This window comes from Musa acuminata, chromosome BXJ1-4 (assembly GCF_036884655.1).
Source record: "Musa acuminata AAA Group cultivar baxijiao chromosome BXJ1-4, Cavendish_Baxijiao_AAA, whole genome shotgun sequence".
NCBI classification, from domain to species: domain Eukaryota; kingdom Viridiplantae; phylum Streptophyta; class Magnoliopsida; order Zingiberales; family Musaceae; genus Musa; species Musa acuminata.
In genome coordinates this window covers 39,222,869-39,242,870 of record NC_088330.1, presented here as the reverse complement: position 1 = coordinate 39,242,870, position 20,002 = coordinate 39,222,869, and the positions used below count along the sequence as shown (strand labels likewise).

The 20,002-nt window shown below is 38.3% G+C and overlaps 1 protein-coding gene and 2 pseudogenes across 1 annotated transcript; all 3 read left to right on the top strand.

Moving 5' to 3' along the window:
- The first annotated feature begins 35 nt into the window (after positions 1-35).
- On the top strand, positions 36-5,897 carry LOC135666466 (O-fucosyltransferase 7-like; annotated as a pseudogene).
- A 3,212-nt stretch (positions 5,898-9,109) lies between these two features.
- LOC135672197 (uncharacterized) lies at positions 9,110-13,801 on the top strand. The gene is made up of 10 exons (XM_065180654.1): positions 9,110-9,408; positions 9,497-9,586; positions 10,577-10,645; positions 10,694-10,703; positions 11,934-12,010; positions 12,144-12,279; positions 12,359-12,492; positions 12,570-12,674; positions 13,264-13,398; positions 13,562-13,801. Exons 1-10 carry the CDS (start codon positions 9,391-9,393, stop codon positions 13,631-13,633), a joined length of 846 nt encoding a protein of 281 aa, XP_065036726.1. The 5' UTR covers positions 9,110-9,390; the 3' UTR covers positions 13,634-13,801.
- A 144-nt stretch (positions 13,802-13,945) lies between these two features.
- Positions 13,946-19,700, top strand: LOC135666458 (O-fucosyltransferase 7-like; annotated as a pseudogene).
- The last annotated feature ends 302 nt before the right edge of the window (positions 19,701-20,002 follow it).

Sequence of the window (20,002 nt, the reverse complement as noted above, 5' to 3'; positions counted from 1 at the left end):
CAGTTTCGATATTTGGTTACTATGATATCTGCTCCTCCCTCATCAAAGAGGGTGCATTCCCCTTTTGATGTTTGGATACTATGATTGCCCCTCCGTAAGACGCCCATTGTTGTGTTTGACTGTCTCAAGCATCAAATAGAAGCAGAGCTTAGTAGATGGGCCGGTTCTTAGCTTTCTCAAGTTGGCCTGATCACTCTAATTAACTAACTTGTTCTCGAATATAACTCACTTTCACTCTCTTAATGTTCTTTGGTTCGAATCAGATCAGATTTGAATGGAGAATTGTAAAGCTACTCACTTTCACTCTCTTAATGTTTGGAGCTGTCGCTGTCGGTGCGCTGGTGGCCGCCCACGTGTTCCTCCTCCCCTCCGCCGCCGTCCCCGACGCCTTCAAGCTCCCCAAGGCATCTCCTCAAAGGAGGCTTCTTTACGTTGCTCCAAACCTAAACATTCCCACATTTCTGGCTTTCTTGATTCTTGAAAGGAGATTAGGTGACGATTTCTTGATTCTGTTCTGTGACATTTGGCCGCCGACACCGGTTATGTAGGCGTATATTTATGTATTCTTTAATCAATGACTGAATATTTTGATACGCAAAAGCGGAAAAAGATCCAATTTTTAGGACTTGGATTTATGATCCTTTGCCCACATCTATGATATGACCCGATTTTGTGGTGGTGGTGGTGATGTTTAGCAACGTGAGATTGGATACCGGCGAACGGCTAACGAGCTCGGCTGGACCCAGGAAATCGCGCATCCCCAACTCGCCAAGCTTCGGATTTCCACTCAGAAGGTAATCTTGTACTACGTGTCACGGAATGTTGCTTTAGTTATTGATGGGTTACAGCTGTTGTTGTTGTTGTTGCATTTGGCAAATTATTATGCTCTTGTATCCCTTTTTGAGTTTTTGTTTTTTGTTTTTCGGTGTATAATGGGTCATTTATGGTCAAGAAGGTGTTTTTGGCTCCTCTAATTGGTTTCACTCTCTCTATACTTTGCAGGTGGGCATCACGGTGTCAGATTCTTGGTTCGCGAAGTTGTGGAAGCCTCCGGCAAATCGTAATTTTGTGCCCTGTGTCGCTCCCAGTTCATCTTTTCTGCGTAAGGGAGCACGATAGGATTATGTCGATCTTTTGGTTTTTGTACTGTATTTTTTTCCTGCTTTACTTCATGTGATCCACTAACATTTTATTCAATTTGATATTTTTCAGCTCCTTCTCAATCGAGGGGCTACTTGCTAGTTCATGCCAATGGTGGGTTAAACCAAATGCGAGCTGGGGTATGCAGTGGTTGCTCTCTCTCTTTCACTTGACCGTTCTTTTATGTTGTAACCCCTCATTGTCTACAAACAAGTTATGAGAAAGCAGCAAAGTACACCCACACAATCCTTATTAGAATAATGTAGCAGCATAAAAAAGATATTGATGTCAATCTAGTACTTGCCCTACATCTTGGTAAGAATATATTGAAAATGTAGCTGCACGGGCCTAAACCAGTTTGCTTGCTGCATTTCCAATGTCAAGTTTCAAACTAGTATGAACGGGAGAACTTAGCATGTATGTTTCATTGTCGAGTAAAGAATTTAGCTGAAGACTCTGGTACCTTGAGTTTTGGAAATTAAAAAAGTATCCTGGAGAATGCTGAAGTCAGGTCTGTAAATAGAAGAGTATATGCTCATAAGTTAGATTATGGGACAATTGGGAATGGGAACAGTAAATAATTTGCAAGAAGAAAGAAATCATCGTATTATTTTCCAATTCCATATTAGTAATTATCAAAGTCGAGGAAACTCTTTTTCATTCATTAGGATGTCTAGTGCTTCTAAGACAGTCTTCTTTCTTGCTAATTTTTGATGCTTTGTTACCTAACTAAGCTATTACGCAAACCTTTCTCCAAAAGATTGATGAATTGACCTAACATGGTGAGTCTCTGACAAATCCAAGTAGCCCAACCGATTTCCCATGCTTCCAGTGATCTTTCCTAGTGCCCACTTTCCAGCAGATCTCAAATCTATTCCAACCCATCTAATAAACTATGAGTTCTGGTTCCGTATCCCAATTACATCAACTAACCCAGAAACTGATATGTGTACCTTCATTCATGTCATCGATGCCATTACCTCCATGTTGGCTACGTTTTTTTTATGGCCTCTAAATAATTTGATTGAACATAGTAAGTTTTTGTGCTAAATTTGTTACTGATGTTTTACAGGCAATCAGGTCATGATTGATGGACCTTTAGTTAATTTTGTTTGCCACTTCTTTCTTTTTCAAATGCATCAAATGAGATTCTTGGTTGTGTATCCTATTCCTTAATTAATAATATAATCTATAGCTTACACAGCTACCTGTTGTATTTACAGAAAGCTATTTTGCATCGTGTAAAACTTATGATGTCTATCCTTTATAGTTTTTATTTATTTAATATATTACTGGTTGAAACCTCATGAGTATTGTCATTATGAATGGCAGATATGCGACATGGTAGCCGTTTCACGATTGATTAATGCCACACTTGTTATTCCTCAACTTGATAAAAGATCGTTTTGGCAAGATTCTAGGTACGAGTTTTTTCTTGTTTGTTCTTTATTATGTAGTAGAAGCACTTGAATTATATAGATGTTGTTGGTAAAAATCATCCACATGTGTTTGTGCTAAGAACTGTCTCTCATACATGTTCCTAAAGCTACTATAAGCATATAACTAGAAGTCACGTCATGTGGTAGGTTCCAAACTAGTCTTTATGTTTCTAATACAGTGATAAAGTACTGCTATTTAATTCAGTTCATATAGGTGAATTTGCATATGCTTAGGTGCCTCTGATGCTTTTCATGTTTATGTGCCAGCAATTTCTCTGACGTTTTTGATGAAGAACATTTCATCCACACCTTGGCCGATGATGTCGAAGTTGTAAAGAAACTACCAAAAGAACTGATGACAGCTGCAAAAGCAGTAATACATTTTCGAAGCTGGTCAGGACTAGATTACTATCAAGATGAGATATCACACATGTGGGATAAATATCAGGTATATTTGCTGGTATCTTGAAGTTCATCTCGTATCCTTCTACTGATATACAATAGTCATAAGTGATAATATTTCCTATCTAGATCTTCTCTTGGCAGGTTATCAAAGCTGCCAAGTCAGATTCACGTCTTGCAAACAATAACCTTCCTCCTGACATTCAAAAACTTCGTTGCTGTGCTTTTTATGAGGCTCTCAGATTTGCTCCACGGATTGAGGCACTAGGAAAAGTATGTCTTTCATACTATCTGTTTGCTGCTAATTAATTTTTGTCCGACAACCGTGAGTTTTGTTTCTTCTTAATCTGTAGTTATTGGTGGAGAGAATGAGGTCTTACGGTCGATATATTGCTTTGCACTTGCGTTATGAAAAGGACATGCTTGCTTTTAGTGGGTGCACGTATGGCTTGTCTTCAGTTGAATCTGATGAATTGGCAAGAATTAGGTATTTTACAAAATACCAGTTCTGGATTCTGGGTAGAAGTCGAATGTTTGTTTTATTCCATTAAACATGTTTCTTCTTTCTTCAGAGAGAACATTTCATATTGGAAGGTTAAAGAAATTGATCCCCAAGAACAAAGGGCCAAAGGGTATGGTTGGAATCTTTCTTTCTTCTCTTGGGTATCCATCGAATACTCCAATATATGTTGCAGCAGGGGCGATATATGGAGGCGGCTCTCATTTGTCTGATCTAGAATCTCGCTTTCCCATTTTATTAAGCAAGGTATGAAATGCATGGCTTTGCAAAATTCAAGAGGTAGCTTATTATGAGACTTGCTTTGGTTTAAACTCTTTTATGTTCAGGAACCTTTTCCTATGGTGGACATATTTTGTACTAGTACACTGTTCCTTTCTACCCTTCTTCCACAAACACACAAACAATAATATTTCAATTTCCTGCTAACATTGGCAATTATGGAAGTTGAACCTGTAACTTAAGTCTGCTTTATTCAAAACTAGTCATCGCAGATGAATATAAATTGTCTTTATGGATTGTCAATAACCATTAGAGCTGCACTTTGGTGGTACTTCCTACTTGCCTGAATTAGACTGACCAAACAAAAAGGTGGTAAAACATAAAGGTCTCAATTCTCTACTTCCTCTCCATTTGTAAAGTTATTTAGATCCCTCCAATATCAGTTATGAAGTGAATATTTGAACTCATCATCCTTGTTCTCTTATAGAAGAATATTAGGAACTACTCAGCCCTCTAAAATTTTGTTATTAACTTCTCTACCATATTATTTTATCTTGTTAAATTTTGATGGAAGGAAATCATTTGGCTATATATCTGAGTTAGATTAAGACATCTATCATGTTTGACTATTAGATTGTACAGCCATCAATTAATAAAAGAGTCAAGAACCACATTTGGTGGATATGCCACTAACTCTTATTTTTGTAGAGATGTGTATGTTCTAAATACAACCGTGATGTTTCTGTCTAAATCTCCATTTGGCTAACACAGTAGGTGTCCTCAAAATCCTAGGTTAGACAATGTAGAGAATGTTTAAGTTAATCTACCTGAAGTTTGGATCTGAGATTCCACAAAAATGCAATACTACTAATCGGTATTGCTATAGTGACTAAACAATGCGGTGCTGTTAGATTATCATTTTCATAAAGTGCCACATGCATCTCTCTTGCTTGTCTGTCTTTGCATTGCTGGGCCATGAGGAACATGGCATGTTGTTCAGTATTGTCTTAACTCTGAAGCCCTATCGGCATGACCTGATCTTCTGATTTGGTCTTAAATTACAAACTTTGTTGCAGGAGAAATTGGCATCTGCAGAAGAGCTTGAACCTTTCAAAGATTATGCCTCACAAATGGCCGCACTTGACTATATTGTATCGGTGGAAAGCGACGTATTTGTCCCCTCATATTTAGGGAATATGGCAAGGGCAGTTGAGGGTCACCGCCGCTTCCTTGGCCACAGGAAAATAATTAATCCTAACAGGTAATATTAGGGTATGTGTGAGTGTTCCCCTCCTTATCCATGAAAGGCTTTCAAGTTTATGGAACCTTTTGTCTACCTTGCATGCAGAAAGGATCTTGTTCAGCTGTTTGATAAGATCAATCGAGGATCTCTCAAAGAGGGGAAGAAGTTATCAAATATTATTGTAGAGATTCATAAGAGACGGTAGGTGACAGTGTGAACATTATGTTTCTGTTTTCTTCAATATGGTGTTACCTAAACTATCATTTTTTGACGACAGGCAAGGTTCTCCCCGCAAAAGGAAAGGTCCCATTCCTGGCACGAGGGGTGTGGAAAGGTTTCAGTCCGAAGAAGCATTCTATGAGAACCCTCTGCCAGATTGTTTGTGCCAGCAGGAACACGAAGAGTTCGATAACTCACCTGTGCGTAGATAAATTGGTATACACCGAAGCCCCGTATAGAGCATCTTGTCCTACACCTGATGGCTTGGCAAAAGATTGATACCCTCCAGCTAACATCCGATGAGGTGTTGGAATCTCGACATGCTTGACCCTATTAGCTATAGTACAGACAACCCTATTGTTGGGATGAACCGATGAAGTCGATCTCTTGTTTTGCAGACTTAAAAGAGAAGCTGATGAGAAGGATTCGGAAAGCAACTACTGGAACAACTGCTGTAACAGCATGCATAAAGCAAGCATATTGGAAAGAAGATGACTCATAGCACTAGTTTTCATGTTCCTATATATATACAATTGAACAAAAATCAGCAGGGGGTGTCTCAAATCTGTACATCAACCACATGATGATCTTTCATATTTTATTGAAAAAATCAGTCAAAACTTGATTCAATTGTTCTAAGTAGTAATTACTGAGAAATCAAACCTTTGTATTTGGTTTCTCGTCAAACGTTTATTGTGATTCTATCTCTGGTTCATCTTACGCTACAAAGAGTGGTTTTCTTTAGTGTTTCATATATTGTGTACACTGTGAAAGCCAAGATCTTCCACTCAAGTGACAATGGCAGAACAATGTAAAAGCCATTTTTTTGTTTCTACCAGACCTGCTTGATAACTTTTCCACTGTGCTTGTTAAATTACAGAAAATAACATAATTAACACAGGGGATATGAGAAGTCATATTATCATCCACAATTAAATATGGCACAGAAAATGGCTGGAAAGCTACATATTTAATCAAAGGAAGACAGAAGGATTTGCAAATTGAAGAGTAATCTTGGCTTCAGATAAAATTACTGAAATCCATCATCCGAAGGTCTAAGTAGGACAAACTACAGAATAGATTTAGCTTTATCTATATTTCACACTACTGAGGAACATGAAATTGCAATTTGGATGGACTATGTTGAAACAAAAATTTGGATGGCATGTTAAATCAAGCTCTGTTGGATTACAGAAAAGAGCATAATCAACACATAGGACATGAGAAGTCATATTATCATCCACAATTGAAATAGGGCACTGAAAATGGCTGGAAAACTACAAATTTAATCAAAGGAAGACACAAGGATTGACAAACTAAATAGGAATCTTGGCTTCAGATAAAATTACTGAAATCTTAAGCCCTCATCTGAGGGTGTGAGTAGGACAAGCTACAGAAAAGATCTAGTTTTATCTATATTCCACATTGCTGAGGAACATTAAGTTGCAATTTAAATGGACCATGTTGAAAAGAAAATTTGGAAGACATGATGAATTAAGTTCATAAAAGTGGAAGGAATCTGGAAGATTATACAAGGGAGAGGAAGAGAACCAACATGGCACTAAAAGATCAATATGTATAGTTTCTTCAGATTTGACAATGATATAGCTTTTCCTGGGGTGACACACTCACTACCAGCAGTCATATATTAACAATATATTAAGATAAATTAAATATTAACCTACCTTATCTCAGTTGGCTGAGCGGAGGACTGTAGTTGGACAATCAATATAATTTACATATAATTTTTTTGTTATAATCTTATATATTTAGTTCCTGATTTTGCGCCAATCTTGTTGTGGCCATTCCCCGAATTGAGATCAAAATATACCAATTAATTGTTTTCATTTTTAGAATTATTAGATTTAAAGGTAATTTTGTGGCCAAAATCTTTTAGTTGTTTGCTAATAACTTTTTTTGTTATAACCTTATATATTTAGTGCCTGATTTGTTGCTGATGGATGACGTTGTTGCCATTCCCCAAATTGAGATCAAAACACATCATTTCTTCATCCCTTGAAAAAGTGTTTCCTTTTCTCTCTACTTTTTTTACCTCTTAATTGAAATTTTCATAAAAAAAGAACACGAATTATCTATTTTCATAAAGCTATACCCCAGTGGTTAGCACATTATCATACCTCTCTTGTTCTAATCCATATAAACTTATTATAATTTTAGGGAGTCGGTTCTTGAAAATATTGACATGGAGCAAAGTTAAAAGAGTAAAGGACTGGGATTGGTTTGTCTTCATGGTTTGGTCGAGGTTGCCAATTAAACCTAATCTTCTGCAAATGCATCATGCAGTTTGATCACCTTTTGCTTAGAAACATCTGTTGAGGCAGTCACTTGTCAATGCATCATGCTGCAAATTTTCTTCCTATAGGTGTTAGCCATGGGAGTTTGAACTTTGGATGGTTTCCAAAGTCAATATTCTACACTGAAGGCCTGAGAGTCAGTAGATGATAAAAACTGGGCAGACAAACTTGTGGGAGTGGCATCAAAGTAGAAATCTTAGCAATAACAAATTATAAGTGGGGATGGGAGCTCATCTAATTAGATATCATAAGTGAAAACAAAAGGTAAACACAGGTGAAATATTTTTCACCAGATTATCTCATCTCATGAGTACTTCACAGATCAAAATCTCTAATCAACAGTTCAACCCTAAGTGCTGAACCAAACACCATCTTAGTTTCTTGTTTGCAGCAAGCTACATGTTAGCATGTTGTCATTGGATGCTGAAAGAGAACTAGCCAGGTTTACATCTGTGGTTTCAGTGTATTCCTCAGTATACATATATCCACCACTATGGTCAAGTTTGCTATAAACATTACTTTTGTGAAATGGCCTTTACTTTCTTCACAACAGGTGCATAAATCGATAGGCACTAGATTAAGAATAAGAAATATTCCAATCAATTACAACAACACTTGGATTATTATCAGGAATACTGCAAGCAAGCTAAAACATCATCTGCTTCTCATTGTAAAAGCAGACAAGAAAAGAAGAAAAAAGAAAAGCAAAATAAAAGATAAGCAATCCCACCAATCATAATTAACTGATGGTGATCTTTCAAAGAGGACCTGCGAGTTGCCATCACAACGATGATGAAATAACTAATTAGTCAACGATACTGTGTGCCAAAAGATCTACAAAGGATGATATCACACAGAGACACGACACAGGCAGACCGACGGGACCGAGACTTGATGGGTGGTTGGGTGCGTCCCAACACTTCATTACCTGAACAAAAACAGAGCAATAGCAGATGCATCAAGCGACTGCTATGTTGAGGACATACCCCAACGTTGCAGTAGCCGACGCCACAACGACAGTAGTAAACATGAGGTACCTTACAGTTCGGTTGACTGATGGCGAGTCCCTGAGTCCGATGTAACGGACAAGGAGATAGAGCACCAGGACGGCGTCGAAGATGAAGGTGATCCACAGGGCGAAATCATACATCTTTGAGGCCAGCTGCAGGATGCGGGGTCCTCCTGCTCCTGCTGCAGGTCTCGGGCCCAGGGTCTTGGTGGCGACAGAAAGGCTGAATTGGAGGACAAGAGGGACTCCCGTCTGGACCAAGCTGCCACGAGGGGGAGGAATGGCCTCAGCCTCGGCCTCGGCCAAGCTGCCGTGAGGTAGAGGAGGAGGCAGTGGCAACATTTAATTTAGATTAGCTGTGGCGGGTGGCACTGCATGCTTGTGCTTGTGCGTGTGCGTGCTCTTTAATAGTATTGTCTGGGTGGGGGGGGGGGGGGGGGGGGTTGGCGGGGTGGTGCGCGCGGTCAAGTGTTTGTTGTCTTGGTGGTGCGCTTGGGGGGGGGAGCGGTTAAGTGTTTGTTGTCTTGGTGGTGCGCTTGGGGGGGGTGGTGGTGCGCGCGGTCAAGTGTTTGTTGTCTTGGTGGTGAGCTTGGGGGGGGGGCGCGGTTTAGTGTTTGTTGTCCGAATGAAAGAAACGATTCTTGTGCGTTGTCTGGTCCTCTGCAGGAGAGTGAGAGGTTGAGGGAGTGCCGTAGAAAGAGGGAGAGAGATAGATATTGAGATATAGATATAAAAGAACCGCACTTGAGAGAACTAAGAGTTAAGGAAAGGGAGGAGATTGACAAAGAGAGAGAGAGAGAGAGAGAGAGAGAGAGAGAGAGAGATTGAATTAGAGGTACCGTCTCTCGCTCTGCTTGATCTGTGTGCTCTCGACGATCATCATCATGGCCAACAAGCTTGTGGTTAGTGTCTTCGATCTTTTTCCTGGATGATTCTTTTGTTGATTAGTTAGTATTGACTTATTGAAGACGTTTGGGGCCTTATCTTTAGGTTCTTGGAATCCCTTGGGATGTAGACACGGAAGGGTTGAGGCAATATATGAGCAAGTTTGGGCCTTTGGATGATTGCGTTGTCATGAAGGTTGATATTTTTGTACTCCGTCTGAAATTTTATTGCTTTACCTTAAAGGGACTTAATGTTAATTGTTATATCTCATCTGATTTGTAATTGATGGAGTTCCCTTATATATGGTTTTACTTTTTTCCATTTCCTCCTTTATTCGTGGTGTGAGAGCAGTGGCCTCACTTTGAGTGGGATTGTCTATGTTTTTTAATCAGAAATTATCAGTATCAACCTTTTTTACTTATTAGTTCAGAGATACTTTTCACCTCTCCTGACATCTTTCTTTCACTCCAAATTATCAACTACCTCTTCTTGGATAAGATGTCCAATTATGTGCTTACAGCTACTGCATGCCTATGATTTCTCTTTTATAACATCATGTTACACTAAATTGAATGAATAATTAAGGTGGTGCAGGATTCTGAACTCAAGACAGATTATTTTCTATCCATTCTCTGCATGGCTGACAAATCTTTAGTAGTTTATGAACTCAATTGAAGAAATTTTCTCTTTTCTATTTGAGTGTTAACTCTTAAGAAGGTTCGACACATTTTTTTTCATATTTACTTTGTTATATTTTTTGTACTCTACATGTGTGGAAAACAGAAAAAATAACATGCAGTAACTTTGTGTGTCTTATTTTTTGGAATTCCTTTAAGGGTTAAAATAGGTAGATACATATACCTAATATTAAGAACTTGAAGAAGGAATCATGCAAAAAATTGTATGGGAAAATGTAGTTTAAAGAGATATTGGTCAACAAAATCAAGAAGTCTTAACATCAGTGATATATTTCAAAACAAGGATCCTCAAAGGATGTTAAAGCACTATGATAATTGTGTATCAGCTTCACTAGTTTTAGATTTCGTCATCACAATCTCTGTGTTATCTCTATTGTTCTCCTGAATCTCCTCTATATTACTTGTTAAATTGTATGGTGTTTAATTAACTGGATTTCCAATGAGTATATTTCTTTTCAACTCATCAGTTTTGTTTCTTGTATTATAGGAGCGTTCCACTGGTCGTTCTCGAGGTTTTGGTGGCTACGTAACTTTCTCATCAGAGGAGGATGCTAAGGTAACATGAAGCTGCATCTGTGTTTGCTGATTTTTATACAGATTTCAGGATTTCAGAAGTATTTTTCTAGAGAGTAACTTGTGCTCATGCCTATAAACTATCAATCACTTCACCTTTTCTGGGGCCTGTTTAGCTTTCTTATATTTTCATATCAGTATGTATATTATCGAATTTATTAAGAAATCTTGTGTATTTTTTAAAAAACTATTAAGAAATGCCCCTGTGGATAAATTACAGCTTCTCTTATAGGGTGCTTCATCGTTAGGGCTTACACTACTTGTCAATAGTAAGCACCTTAAAAAAATGTTCCAGTTGAAATTGAAGTTCTTTGTCTATTTTTATTTTTGACTCCCTGAAACCGTTTATGAAGAAATATATAACATCGTTTCAGAGCATATATTATGAGAAGCATTGTCCACTGCCTATTGGTTAATATAAGGTTTGTCTTATCTGTTGAATGAAACTGCTTTGGTTATATTGCTTTGCTATTGTAGATATTAGTTTCATATACTACTGGATAACCACTTCTATTGAAACCTTCGATTGTACAATTGGTTTGGAAGTATTCATGGGAATGCAGGAACATTTAAAATTGTCTCGGTTGGGATTAAGCTTGTGTTGGTGCTGATTCATTGAAGAGAAAATTTAGGTGCTTTAAGAAGCCAGAGAGTACCAAATCTCAATTTCTTTTAGTTTGAAGTCTGACCAGTTATCAATCCTGAACATTAAAAGTTAACTTTGTTTTCAATTTGAATTTAAAGAATGATCACAAAAGAAATCTGTTAGTTTGTTAAAAATAAAGTTAGTGCCTATAAGAGATTTTAGATGTATGAATATTGTGAATTACAACATCATCATGGAATTCTGCTCCACTTTGTTGTCCGGTTCTTGATTATTGAACTCTCACAATGCTTAGCAGTCAGACAATGAGACTTTTGAACCTAACTATTCTTGTTAGGCTGCATGCATTATTTTCTAACTTTTAGGCAATCGTTTTGCTTTCTTATTGTACTAGTCAAGTACTAGGTGATCTGTTGTTTACTTCTATTTCCAGGTATAAACTTTTTAAAGTAAAATTTCCGGTTTAGTTTTGGAATCGATTTGCAGTCTTTATTATCTTGTTGCTGTTGTCCGCCATTTTCTGAGCATGAGTCTTGGTAAAATGGTAAGGTTGCATTTTATCGATTGGTGACTAGGGTCTAAGGTATAGAAACAATCTCTTTACTTTCACATTGGCAGAGCCTTGTTCGTTACTGACCATTCTTATATTGCCTTCTCAAATGAACAGATTCAGTGGATTCCATAATGGCAGAGTCGCATGAACTTGGTGGCTCTACTGTGGTTGTTGACCGTGCTACTCCAAGGGTAAACATCTGTTTGAATTTGGGATCTCTGGATTGGATAATGGAGATCACCTCCATTGTCAATTGTAACAACGAATGGTGCTGTACCAGACTTTCATTCCTGAAAATTGTTTTTGCTCTGTTTTTTTACATAGAATGATGACATGAGATATCCAAGCAGAATGGCACAGGGTGGATATGGTGCATATAATGCTTATATTTCAGCAGCAACTCGGTATGCGGCTCTTGGTGCTCCAACGCTATATGACCAGTTTGGTTCAGCATATGGAAGTATGTGTCACATTTTAAGTAACAACAGAGCAACAACCTTTGATGGAAGTATGAAGCAATTCCTTTGTCAATGATCTAGGAGGATATTTTGGGCCTTCACGTGGGATGGGCAGAAAGATATTTGTTGGAAGACTTCCCCAGGAGGCAAGTGCTGAAGATCTGCGCCAGTACTTTGGCAGATTTGGTCGGATCGTGGATGTATATGTTCCAAAGGTAAATTTGGATTTTCATGCATGCTTCATTTTTTTGGCCATTCTAATTTTGGTAATTTTTTACTTTTTGATGATTAGGACCCTAAAAGAAGCGGCCATCGAGGGTTTGGTTTTGTGACTTTTGCTGATGATGGTGTAGCAGATCGCGTGTCGCGCAGAACACACGAAATTCTTGGACAGGAGGTACATGATAGGATGATTTAGATTTTATGCATTTGGAAAGTATGATTGGCTTTTTTTTTATCCAAATTAAAGATGGAAACTTTAATTCTATTGTCTTTCTGTTTCATGTATATTTCTTTGGCCCTTTATCCCTGCTCAACAAATTTACTTGACTTTTATTTTCTTTCTGACTCTCCTGAATAATGAGAAATACACACTAAACAAAGAAACTCGATGACTTTAAGTCGATTTTTTGAGCCTTGGATAAGTTTCATGAGATCCAAAGAAGCTTATCTATGTGAAGCAGCTCAATTCTGCCGTGGGATGTTGTTGTTCTTGTGACATTAAGGGGCATAGATGGTCTGGAGGGAAACCTAAAGATACAGTTTATTTTTCTGAAATTGACGAGTACAGTTGGAACAGACAGATTTTGGCCTAATTGACAAGTCACATAAGAAGTGCAACTTATTGCATTATTAGTTTCTTTGTATTTTCTGTCAAACTACAGCCTCGTTTGGACCTCTCTTCTATTTACAACTTTGTAATGTTTCATGGTATTGTTTTCTGAGATAAGACATCTGATTACCATTTGTGCTCTTTTGTGGAGTAGGTTGCTATCGACTCAGCAACACCACTTGATGATGCTGGTCCTAGTGGAGGTTTCATGGACGCTGCTGAGGCTTATGGAGGGTATGGTCCTATGAGAAACTACGGCAGGCTCTACGGCAGCCTTGATTTTGATGATGTGAGTAAATTACTCCATTGGCTGTGTGCATGCAGTACTTTATGAGGATAAGTATACGGTGATTTCAATCTGTCTTCATATACAAATTGAGAATCCGAGCAGGTGCCAAAAGAGTAATAACAGACTTATGTGGCTTGTGCTTCTTGTTCATTACCTTTTGCAGTATGGTTACGGTGCCAGCGCCAGCGGGAGCAGCAGGCCGTCAAGATTGGATTGGAGGTACAGACCTTACTGATGCAGGTAGCACACTTCTGGTGACTTGTCGGCGGCATTCACATTGGACTACTACATACAATGCTAAATTTGTAAGGATGATATGCTTGGAAGTAGTCAGGCTGGGATAGATTGTTGAAAACATTTGAGCAGTGTTATTATCAACGTGGTTTGTCACTATTCTGAACCATCATTTCCTCTGCGATGTTAAGAAGCTTATGTTCTAGCGTTTCTGCATGTGTAGTCATTGTGGCATGAGCTGTTTGAGAGCAGCATCAGCGCAATTAACAAATTCTGACCAGTTTCGATATTTGGTTACTATGATATCTGCTCCTCCCTCATCAAAGAGGGTGCATTCCCCTTTTGATGTTTGGATACTATGATTGCCCCTCCGTAAGACGCCCATTGTTGTGTTTGACTGTCTCAAGCATCAAATAGAAGCAGAGCTTAGTAGATGGGCCGGTTCTTAGCTTTCTCAAGTTGGCCTGATCACTCTAATTAACTAACTTGTTCTCGAATATAACTCACTTTCACTCTCTTAATGTTCTTTGGTTCGAATCAGATCAGATTTGAATGGAGAATTGTAAAGCTACTCACTTTCACTCTCTTAATGTTTGGAGCTGTCGCTGTCGGTGCGCTGGTGGCCGCCCACGTGTTCCTCCTCCCCTCCGCCGCCGTCCCCGACGCCTTCAAGCTCCCCAAGGCATCTCCTCAAAGGAGGCTTCTTTACGTTGCTCCAAACCTAAACATTCCCACATTTCTGGCTTTCTTGATTCTTGAAAGGAGATTAGGTGACGATTTCTTGATTCTGTTCTGTGACATTTGGCCGCCGACACCGGTTATGTAGGCGTATATTTATGTATTCTTTAATCAATGACTGAATATTTTGATACGCAAAAGCGGAAAAAGATCCAATTTTTAGGACTTGGATTTATGATCCTTTGCCCACATCTATGATATGACCCGATTTTGTGGTGGTGGTGGTGATGTTTAGCAACGTGAGATTGGATACCGGCGAACGGCTAACGAGCTCGGCTGGACCCAGGAAATCGCGCATCCCCAACTCGCCAAGCTTCGGATTTCCACTCAGAAGGTAATCTTGTACTACGTGTCACGGAATGTTGCTTTAGTTATTGATGGGTTACAGCTGTTGTTGTTGTTGTTGCATTTGGCAAATTATTATGCTCTTGTATCCCTTTTTGAGTTTTTGTTTTTTGTTTTTCGGTGTATAATGGGTCATTTATGGTCAAGAAGGTGTTTTTGGCTCCTCTAATTGGTTTCACTCTCTCTATACTTTGCAGGTGGGCATCACGGTGTCAGATTCTTGGTTCGCGAAGTTGTGGAAGCCTCCGGCAAATCGTAATTTTGTGCCCTGTGTCGCTCCCAGTTCATCTTTTCTGCGTAAGGGAGCACGATAGGATTATGTCGATCTTTTGGTTTTTGTACTGTATTTTTTTCCTGCTTTACTTCATGTGATCCACTAACATTTTATTCAATTTGATATTTTTCAGCTCCTTCTCAATCGAGGGGCTACTTGCTAGTTCATGCCAATGGTGGGTTAAACCAAATGCGAGCTGGGGTATGCAGTGGTTGCTCTCTCTCTTTCACTTGACCGTTCTTTTATGTTGTAACCCCTCATTGTCTACAAACAAGTTATGAGAAAGCAGCAAAGTACACCCACACAATCCTTATTAGAATAATGTAGCAGCATAAAAAAGATATTGATGTCAATCTAGTACTTGCCCTACATCTTGGTAAGAATATATTGAAAATGTAGCTGCACGGGCCTAAACCAGTTTGCTTGCTGCATTTCCAATGTCAAGTTTCAAACTAGTATGAACGGGAGAACTTAGCATGTATGTTTCATTGTCGAGTAAAGAATTTAGCTGAAGACTCTGGTACCTTGAGTTTTGGAAATTAAAAAAGTATCCTGGAGAATGCTGAAGTCAGGTCTGTAAATAGAAGAGTATATGCTCATAAGTTAGATTATGGGACAATTGGGAATGGGAACAGTAAATAATTTGCAAGAAGAAAGAAATCATCGTATTATTTTCCAATTCCATATTAGTAATTATCAAAGTCGAGGAAACTCTTTTTCATTCATTAGGATGTCTAGTGCTTCTAAGACAGTCTTCTTTCTTGCTAATTTTTGATGCTTTGTTACCTAACTAAGCTATTACGCAAACCTTTCTCCAAAAGATTGATGAATTGACCTAACATGGTGAGTCTCTGACAAATCCAAGTAGCCCAACCGATTTCCCATGCTTCCAGTGATCTTTCCTAGTGCCCACTTTCCAGCAGATCTCAAATCTATTCCAACCCATCTAATAAACTATGAGTTCTGGTTCCGTATCCCAATTACATCAACTAACCCAGAAACTGATATGTGTACCTTCATTCATGTCATCGATGCCATTACCTCCATGTTGGCTACGTTTTTTTTATGGCCTCTAAATAATTTGATTGAACATAGTAAGTTTTTGTGCTAAATTTGTTACTGATGTTTTACAGGCAATCAGGTCATGATTGATGGACCTTTAGTTAATTTTGTTTGCCACTTCTTTCTTTTTCAAATGCATCAAATGAGATTCTTGGTTGTGTATCCTATTCCTTAATTAATAATATAATCTATAGCTTACACAGCTACCTGTTGTATTTACAGAAAGCTATTTTGCATCGTGTAAAACTTATGATGTCTATCCTTTATAGTTTTTATTTATTTAATATATTACTGGTTGAAACCTCATGAGTATTGTCATTATGAATGGCAGATATGCGACATGGTAGCCGTTTCACGATTGATTAATGCCACACTTGTTATTCCTCAACTTGATAAAAGATCGTTTTGGCAAGATTCTAGGTACGAGTTTTTTCTTGTTTGTTCTTTATTATGTAGTAGAAGCACTTGAATTATATAGATGTTGTTGGTAAAAATCATCCACATGTGTTTGTGCTAAGAACTGTCTCTCATACATGTTCCTAAAGCTACTATAAGCATATAACTAGAAGTCACGTCATGTGGTAGGTTCCAAACTAGTCTTTATGTTTCTAATACAGTGATAAAGTACTGCTATTTAATTCAGTTCATATAGGTGAATTTGCATATGCTTAGGTGCCTCTGATGCTTTTCATGTTTATGTGCCAGCAATTTCTCTGACGTTTTTGATGAAGAACATTTCATCCACACCTTGGCCGATGATGTCGAAGTTGTAAAGAAACTACCAAAAGAACTGATGACAGCTGCAAAAGCAGTAATACATTTTCGAAGCTGGTCAGGACTAGATTACTATCAAGATGAGATATCACACATGTGGGATAAATATCAGGTATATTTGCTGGTATCTTGAAGTTCATCTCGTATCCTTCTACTGATATACAATAGTCATAAGTGATAATATTTCCTATCTAGATCTTCTCTTGGCAGGTTATCAAAGCTGCCAAGTCAGATTCACGTCTTGCAAACAATAACCTTCCTCCTGACATTCAAAAACTTCGTTGCTGTGCTTTTTATGAGGCTCTCAGATTTGCTCCACGGATTGAGGCACTAGGAAAAGTATGTCTTTCATACTATCTGTTTGCTGCTAATTAATTTTTGTCCGACAACCGTGAGTTTTGTTTCTTCTTAATCTGTAGTTATTGGTGGAGAGAATGAGGTCTTACGGTCGATATATTGCTTTGCACTTGCGTTATGAAAAGGACATGCTTGCTTTTAGTGGGTGCACGTATGGCTTGTCTTCAGTTGAATCTGATGAATTGGCAAGAATTAGGTATTTTACAAAATACCAGTTCTGGATTCTGGGTAGAAGTCGAATGTTTGTTTTATTCCATTAAACATGTTTCTTCTTTCTTCAGAGAGAACATTTCATATTGGAAGGTTAAAGAAATTGATCCCCAAGAACAAAGGGCCAAAGGGTATGGTTGGAATCTTTCTTTCTTCTCTTGGGTATCCATCGAATACTCCAATATATGTTGCAGCAGGGGTGATATATGGAGGCGGCTCTCATTTGTCTGATCTAGAATCTCGCTTTCCCATTTTATTAAGCAAGGTATGAAATGCATGGCTTTGCAAAATTCAAGAGGTAGCTTATTATGAGACTTGCTTTGGTTTAAACTCTTTTATGTTCAGGAACCTTTTCCTATGGTGGACATATTTTGTACTAGTACACTGTTCCTTTCTACCCTTCTTCCACAAACACACAAACAATAATATTTCAATTTCCTGCTAACATTGGCAATTATGGAAGTTGAACCTGTAACTTAAGTCTGCTTTATTCAAAACTAGTCATCGCAGATGAATATAAATTGTCTTTATGGATTGTCAATAACCATTAGAGCTGCACTTTGGTGGTACTTCCTACTTGCCTGAATTAGACTGACCAAACAAAAAGGTGGTAAAACATAAAGGTCTCAATTCTCTACTTCCTCTCCATTTGTAAAGTTATTTAGATCCCTCCAATATCAGTTATGAAGTGAATATTTGAACTCATCATCCTTGTTCTCTTATAGAAGAATATTAGGAACTACTCAGCCCTCTAAAATTTTGTTATTAACTTCTCTACCATATTATTTTATCTTGTTAAATTTTGATGGAAGGAAATCATTTGGCTATATATCTGAGTTAGATTAAGACATCTATCATGTTTGACTATTAGATTGTACAGCCATCAATTAATAAAAGAGTCAAGAACCACATTTGGTGGATATGCCACTAACTCTTATTTTTGTAGAGATGTGTATGTTCTAAATACAACCGTGATGTTTCTGTCTAAATCTCCATTTGGCTAACACAGTAGGTGTCCTCAAAATCCTAGGTTAGACAATGTAGAGAATGTTTAAGTTAATCTACCTGAAGTTTGGATCTGAGATTCCACAAAAATGCAATACTACTAATCGGTATTGCTATAGTGACTAAACAATGCGGTGCTGTTAGATTATCATTTTCATAAAGTGCCACATGCATCTCTCTTGCTTGTCTGTCTTTGCATTGCTGGGCCATGAGGAACATGGCATGTTGTTCAGTATTGTCTTAACTCTGAAGCCCTATCGGCATGACCTGATCTTCTGATTTGGTCTTAAATTACAAACTTTGTTGCAGGAGAAATTGGCATCTGCAGAAGAGCTTGAACCTTTCAAAGATTATGCCTCACAAATGGCCGCACTTGACTATATTGTATCGGTGGAAAGCGACGTATTTGTCCCCTCATATTTAGGGAATATGGCAAGGGCAGTTGAGGGTCACCGCCGCTTCCTTGGCCACAGGAAAATAATTAATCCTAACAGGTAATATTAGGGTATGTGTGAGTGTTCCCCTCCTTATCCATGAAAGGCTTTCGAGTTTATGGAACCTTTTGTCTACCTTGCATGCAGAAAGGATCTTGTTCAGCTGTTTGATAAGATCAATCGAGGATCTCTCAAAGAGGGGAAGAAGTTATCAAATATTATTGTAGAGATTCATAAGAGACGGTAGGTGACAGTGTGAACATTATGTTTCTGTTTTCTTCAATATGGTGTTACCTAAACTATCATTTTTTGACGACAGGCAAGGTTCTCCCCGCAAAAGGAAAGGTCCCATTCCTGGCACGAGGGGTGTGGAAAGGTTTCGGTCCGAAGAAGCATTCTATGAGAACCCTCTGCCAGATTGTTTGTGCCAGCAGGAAGACGAAGAGTTCGATAACTCACCTGTGCGTAGATAAATTGGTATACACCGAAGCCCCGTATAGAGCATCATGTCCTACACCTGATGGCTTGGCAAAAGATTGATACCCTCCAGCTAACATCCGATGAGGTGTTGGAATCTCGACATGCTTGACCCTATTAGCTATAGTACAGACAACCCTATTGTTGGGATGAACCGATGAAGTCGATCTCTTGTTTTGCAGACTTAAAAGAGAAGCTGATGAGAAGGATTCGGAAAGCAACTACTGGAGCAACTGCTGTAACAGCATGCATAAAGCAAGCATATTGGAAAGAAGATGACTCATAGCACTAGTTTTCATGTTCCTATATATATACAATTGAACAAAAATCAGCAGGGGGTGTCTCAAATCTGTACATCAACCACATGATGATCTTTCATATTTTATTGAAAAGTTAAGTTAAAACTTGATTCAATTGTTCTAATTAGTAATTACTGAGAAATCAAACCTTTGTACTTGGTTTCTCGTCAACCGTTTCTTGTCTCTGGTTCATTTTACGCGGCAAAGAGTGGTTTTCTTTAGTGTTTCATATATTGTGTACACTGTGAAAGACAAGATCTTCCACTCAAGTGACATGGCAGAACAATGTTAAACCCATTTTTTTTGTTTCTACCAGACCTGCTTGATAACTTTTCCAATGTGCTTGTTAAATTACAGAAAATAACATAATTAACACGGGATATGAGAAGTCATAT

Bases quoted from the DNA above. Each gene is read 5' to 3' on its own strand.
- LOC135672197 (XM_065180654.1), top strand. The intron at 12,280-12,358 runs GTATGTGTCACA...TCAATGATCTAG, and splicing joins GTTTGGTTCAGCATATGGAA to GAGGATATTTTGGGCCTTCA. The intron at 12,675-13,263 runs GTACATGATAGG...TTTGTGGAGTAG, and splicing joins ACGAAATTCTTGGACAGGAG to GTTGCTATCGACTCAGCAAC.